General features: G+C 46.5%; 1 protein-coding gene across 1 annotated transcript in view; it reads left to right on the top strand.

Annotated features, from left to right (window-relative positions):
* The first annotated feature begins 500 nt into the window (after nt 1-500).
* NUDT3 (nudix hydrolase 3) overlaps nt 501-6,000 on the top strand; it is a 77,925-nt gene continuing 72,425 nt past the window's right edge. The window contains exon 1 of the mRNA XM_047797015.1: nt 501-898. Coding sequence (XP_047652971.1) covers nt 800-898 — 99 coding nt within the window. The 5' untranslated portion in view covers nt 501-799. The remainder of the gene's footprint in view (nt 899-6,000) is intronic.

Here is a 6,000-nt window from a genome sequence, read left to right as displayed (position 1 = left end):
ATAAAGGTTATGTAGTATAAACATCTGTTCTTTATGCTCCAACCCATGACTTCAGAACTTCTGGATATCAATGCAACGTGCACCACCCCCTAACCCGTTTTCACTCAGTGCTAAAGCCCAAGCATCTCAGGAGGCACTCTCCGTCGCCTTTAACTGCATCCCACATTTACCTCTAGACCTTCCCCCTCAACCACTCCCAGAAGGACTGGCAGGGTCAAGGCCCGGGCGGCGTGACCTTGGGCAAATCCTTGTTTCCCCTTCCTCAGCAGAGCGGAGCCGGGCGGTCCTGCAAAGGTAACCCTTTCTCCCCTAGCTTCCTCCTAGCGCGCCCCACCTTCCCCACCCCTTCGCTACTGGCATGTGGCCGCCTCCAGTCCCGTGGCCCACTCATTCCAGACGCTCGTTTACGCCGCGCGGCCTGGGAGGGCGCGATTCCCGAACGCGGCCTGCGCTGCGAGCGCGCGGTCGTCCCGCAGGCCGGCGCAGCTTTACGCCGCTGACGCAGCGCGCCCAAGATGGCGGCGCGGTCGTCGTCGGGGGTGGCGGCGGCAGAGGGGGCGGCGGCCGTGGCGGGAGCGGCGACGGCAGCCGTGACGGCGGCGGCGGCGCGGGGCCTGGGCCGGGGAGAATGAGGCGGCCGCGGCGGGCCAGCGGCGGAGCCGTGTAGCGGAGAAGCGGCTCCCCCTCCCAGCTTCCCTTGGTCGAGCCGGGGGCGCGCGCGCGTGGCCGTCCGGAGCGGGCTCCCCCCTCCACCCTCGACTCCCGCGACCCGCACCGCACCCCCACTCGGGCCCGGAGGATGATGAAGCTCAAGTCGAACCAGACCCGCACCTATGACGGCGACGGCTACAAGAAGCGGGCCGCGTGCCTGTGTTTCCGCAGTGAGAGTGAGGAGGAGGTGAGGCGCCGGGCGGGCCGGGGTCCTCCGGGTCGGCGGCCGCCTCGGGCCGAGGCGCGGGGGGCGCGGCCGCCGGGGGAGGGTGTGCCCGGGCCCGGGGCTGGGCCGCTCCTCTCTGCAAGAATGAAGTTACGACGGAGACGAAGACGAGGGGGAAGGAAAAAGAACGGTGGGCGGAGGGGAAGTGGGTCTGAGCGTGGCCATACCGCCCTGGCCGGGGGACGGGGACGCCGGCGCGCGGTAGGGGCACCCCAGAGCGGACCGCCTGTCACCGGGGAGACTGGCTGCGGGCAGGAGGCAGTGGATGGGGAGGAGTGTGCGGCTTTCGGTCCAGGCCTACAGCCTTGGATCCAGGCAGGGCAGCTCCACACTTGTCAGCCCAGCACATGTGTGCAGAGGCCGCCGTGCACGAGGCGCGGGCCGGCCCTTTGTGGCAGAGAAAGAATCCGCTTCATTGGCAGGTTTGGGGTTTGCTGGGGGATTATGTCCGGCTCTGAGCCCAAGGAAGACTTAGGGCGTCGTGCAAAAGCCAAAACCAGTTGTTTATTTTACAGTGCGCTGGGTAGTCCTTAGGGTGTAGCCTGGGAAGAGAGGACACTTGATAAAATAATCTTTGTGGATTGAAAATTTTTTCTTTTAATTGGGAAGGCCAAAGCGGTATTTAAGATCTTTGCCTTGACATTCCATCACTGTCCTATAGGAAGGCCCTTAGGATTAAATTTGCTAGCAAAATCGAAATGCTTGGAATGTTTCTTTTTGCATGGGGTACTTAAAAAAAATCTCAGCTCCCCAAAGCCGTTTCTGTGGTGATAAAGGGAATTCAGAGAAGGCAAGTGTTTTGTAAATCCTCAAAGAATAGCTGCTTTGGAAATTCATAAGATGCCTGTGGGAACGCGTTTCTCTCGTCTGTATGGTGGTAAAATGGCAGTTATACTGGAAACAATGAAGGACAGTGAAATTCAATATGCTATATTCCGGCATTCAGCAGTGGGCTGTGGTGGCAGGGCTGCAAGTACAGTGCGTCGTGTTGAAACGGGGAGAAAAGAACTTGACCCATTAGTTATGAAAAGAAGCTGTGATGAAAGAGACAGATGGGTTGCCAGGAGTTGCTGTCCAGAGACATTTAGGAGGAAGTGGGAATTTAAATTATTGCCTGGGAAAAAAAAAAGTTAATAAAGTACTGTAATTGTGCTGTTGAAGGATCTTGTGTGCTCCTTTTTAGCAAAACATAAGAAACTGGATTTGGAAATGTGTACTTTGTGTCCTAGAATATATTGTGAAAGTCCTTGAAACTTGCATTGTAATTCTGGTGCTAAGCAGGGCCTTGTAAATTATGTTCTGTTTAGGAATACATACTTGAGTCAAGTAAAATTATTGGTGGTGTTTACTGCTCCAGAGGCTTTGTTCTCTTCAGTTATCATATCATATTATGGGAAATCAGATGGGATCACAGGCTGTTAACTGGAGAGAACACTAATTAGCATAATAGCATGTCTTACTACAGTACCAGGGTTAAATCTGTGAGCACCCCAATTATAAGTAGAAGGGTGTATAATTTACTTGTATGAATGGTGTAAGACTTTATTTGTTTAAAAAATCATACTAGAAATTGAGAACATATGAGTATTTTGGATAAATAGGAAATCCTTTATAGATCATAAGCAAACTAACAAAGACTTGAATTTCCATTTTCTGTTAAAAGTTTTATTATGAACTGGCACACACAGCAGTAATATTAAAATGTGTGACTGATCATGAAGTTTCATTTACTGAGTTTCTTTTTGAACATTGGTTAATGAACAGAAGATTCATGCAAATCTTTAATTACAGATTCAGTAGAGGGTACATCTAAAGCCTAGGAAAAATAAGAAAATTAATGAGATGGGCCCATTTTAGATTTGTTCAGTTAAACAGATATGTATTAAGAGCCTACTATAGGTGCAGCATTCTGTAGTGTGGGATTTAAAGATAAATATCCCTCCTTGCCCAAAAAAGTTGAGTAGTTTTTGATTGGAACCCTTAATTGGGAGGGATTTTGGACCACAAAATAATCTCTAGGGTGCCATTCAACTCTCAGATTATATAATTGTGTTGCAAGGGAAGTAATTTGTTAGTTCCAGGAGAACTTTTTATGTTCTCAGTGGTAGTGCCAGAAACTGGAAGTATTAGCTGCCACACATTGTGCAAGTGTGAAATTCAAACTCAGTACAACATTCAAACCAATTTTATTTTTTAATGGGCATTAATGATTTTAATCAAGATAGACTAGTTTACAGAGTACTATTAGCATTAATACAGTAATAATGTCAGTATGAATATGCCCCTGATTTATAAATTTAATTAACTAGTCTCAGGAAGCATACATACAATGTAAAGTAAAAGGGAGCTGGAAAATATTAACAAGTAATAGACCATGAGTCAAATCTTCTAACATTCCATTTTTTCAGCCCGGGGAAATTTTATTTATAGGCCAACAGTGATAGCCGAAATACTGATCCAGGTTAGGATGTGTGAACATATTCAGCAAGTTTCCCCGAGGGAGTTTATTGAGCACTCACAGAGTGTCAGGCTCTGTGATATAGTTACAAAGAAGACAGACATTAGCGCTTAGAGACCAGTGGGACAGATTCACCAACATGAGGACATTGAATTCTGTTTCCTTCAAACTTCTGGCTGCTCTTCCTGTTGATAAACAAGGATCAGTAGCAGGAAAGTCCCCCTCCTTAGATGTTTACTAGTAAAGGTGACATTTTGATAAGTTAAAATCTTTAAGTTTGGGGTATTCACCATAGCTAACATTTATTACAGTGCTTTGAACCTGATGCACAGTGGACAAGCTCTTTCATGACCCTCGCTTTAGCCAGCTTGCTGTTACTCTGCGGGCCACTGGGTCTGACATGCCCTAGACCAGGTGGCCTCCTGCATGTGTGCTTACAAAGAGTTAGTTGTATTTATCCCTTTGTCTATTTGTGTTCATTGTCTTGTTATTGTAATTATACAGTGTAATTAAATATGACATCAGCTGGTGAAATTTGTTTTCAAAAAGAATGGTTTTGTGAGAAGTATTTCAAATATTTTGAAATGACCTAATAATTTCAAGTCACTAAAAGAAATTGCTGCTCAGTTATATGGATAAGCAAGCTAGAAAAAATGGAGAGGGAGTCTTAAAAGTCTAGGACTCTGCGTATAGATCACTTCATGTTTTCAGGTTTTTGTGGAAACTAGAGCTGGAAAATATAGGTCATACATGGTGGCTATAGGATATGAACGACAACTTACACTTCAGCAATAGACCCACATAAGATTGTGGACCTGCTAACAAAGATTAGCAAATAAATATACATTTATATTTTTTATCTACTATATTTTCCAATTAATATTTTATCATAAACAGTACAGAAGACTGAAACATCTTTCTTGAGTAAGACTTTATTTACTGACTTGAGTAATATGACATTCATCTTTGTCATGTTTTTCACCTTGGACCTTCCTAAAGCACTTCCAGTGAAATTTTCCCTCCTCCCCCATTCCTTTCCTTTTTTGGAGCTGTTGTGATTATGGATGGTGAGAGATACTAGGGGTGGGATTGCTTGTAATTCTGTGTGTCCTCCCTGGACTGGGGTAGGGGAGTGTAATACAGGCATTTTAAATGGTTGAAATATCTAACAGCGTGAAATACCCTCTCAGAAAGGCCAGTGAGGAGTTCCCGTTGTGGCTCTGCAGTCATGAATCTGATTAGTATTCATGGGGACACGGGTTCGATCACTGGCCTTTCTCAGTGGGTTAAGGATCTGGTGTTGCTGTGAGTTGTAGTACAAGTCACAGACTCAGCTTGGATCTGGTGTTGCTGTGGCTGTGGTGCAGGCCAGCAGCTGCAGCTCTGATTTGACCCCTAGCCTGGGAACTTACATGTACCTCGGGTGCGGCCCTAAAAAGCAAAAAGTAGAGAAAGGCCAGTGATAAGGACTATACATGGGTTGATATCACAGTGCCTGGGAAATTTAAAGTTGCTCCTAAAGGGTCTGTGTTTACTCAGGGAGAAAAGTGAGGATGGGATCAGATTTCCCCATACCTTAAAACTATTTTTATTTTATTTTAATTAATTTATTTATTTTTGCTTTTTAGGGCCTCAGCAGCAGCATATGGCAGTTCCCAGGCAAGGGGTTTAATTGGAGCTACAGCTGCCCGCCTACACCATGGGTGCAGCAACACTGGATCCTTAACCCACTGAGCAGGGCCAGGGATCAAACCTGCATCCTCGTGGATACTAGTTGGGTTCTTAACCCACTGAGCCACAACGGGATTTCCTAAAATTGTTTTTAAAAAGAAAGGCCAAAATTGTCCTCAAAGGTCTTAGTTTTGCTTGTTGAGCTTTTCTGTCAGGAGCTCTGTGTCTCTTGGTAAGGAGTTCCTGCTTCTCCTTTTCTCAGATGCTTGAGCTCACTAGGTTGGTTGGGGAGGTGATTGACTTTGAAGATCCTCAGTGAGTGAAGACTCTGGTGGCCTGAGTGTTTTTCAGTAAAACTGTCCCAGAGGAGCAGGTAGAAGGACGTCACTGCAGACCACACCTTCCCCCAGGCCCTAGAGAGGCCCAGGTGTAATCCCAGGGGCGATAACCATGACAAAGGGCTTCCAGTAGATCCCTGGCTGGCTGGGAGCCCTTCTATGGCATATCTTGGTCATTGCCCGATATTACCTTGCTCTAGGATCACCACGTGTGCATGGATCCAGTCATCTGCACAGTTCTGGTCCTTGTCTCTCTAAATCTTCTGAGGCTGTGTGTGTGTGCGCGCGTGCGCGCGTGCACTTTCCCTGTGCCTGCCTAGTAAATACAGGCTAGTCATTTGGACGTTTCTCCTGTTACCTCCTTTTTTAACCTGCTTCCTGAGATCTCAATTCTGGCCTGAAATTGTACTTCAGTCTTCATTCTTTTTTTCTCCTTGCCCTAATCTTTTGCTATTGGGTGACTTTCATTTCTCAGTAGAGTATTGTTTATTGACTGGGTGTGAAACAATCTATATTCTTTTTCACAAAGTAGTACAGAAAGGAAGAGCCCTTGTTCAGGAATACATTTGTTTATTCATTCGTTCATTCACATGTTT

Source organism: Phacochoerus africanus, chromosome 9, assembly GCF_016906955.1.
Source record: "Phacochoerus africanus isolate WHEZ1 chromosome 9, ROS_Pafr_v1, whole genome shotgun sequence".
NCBI classification, from domain to species: Eukaryota; Metazoa; Chordata; class Mammalia; order Artiodactyla; family Suidae; genus Phacochoerus; species Phacochoerus africanus.
This window is presented reverse-complemented; position numbering and strand designations above follow the sequence as displayed.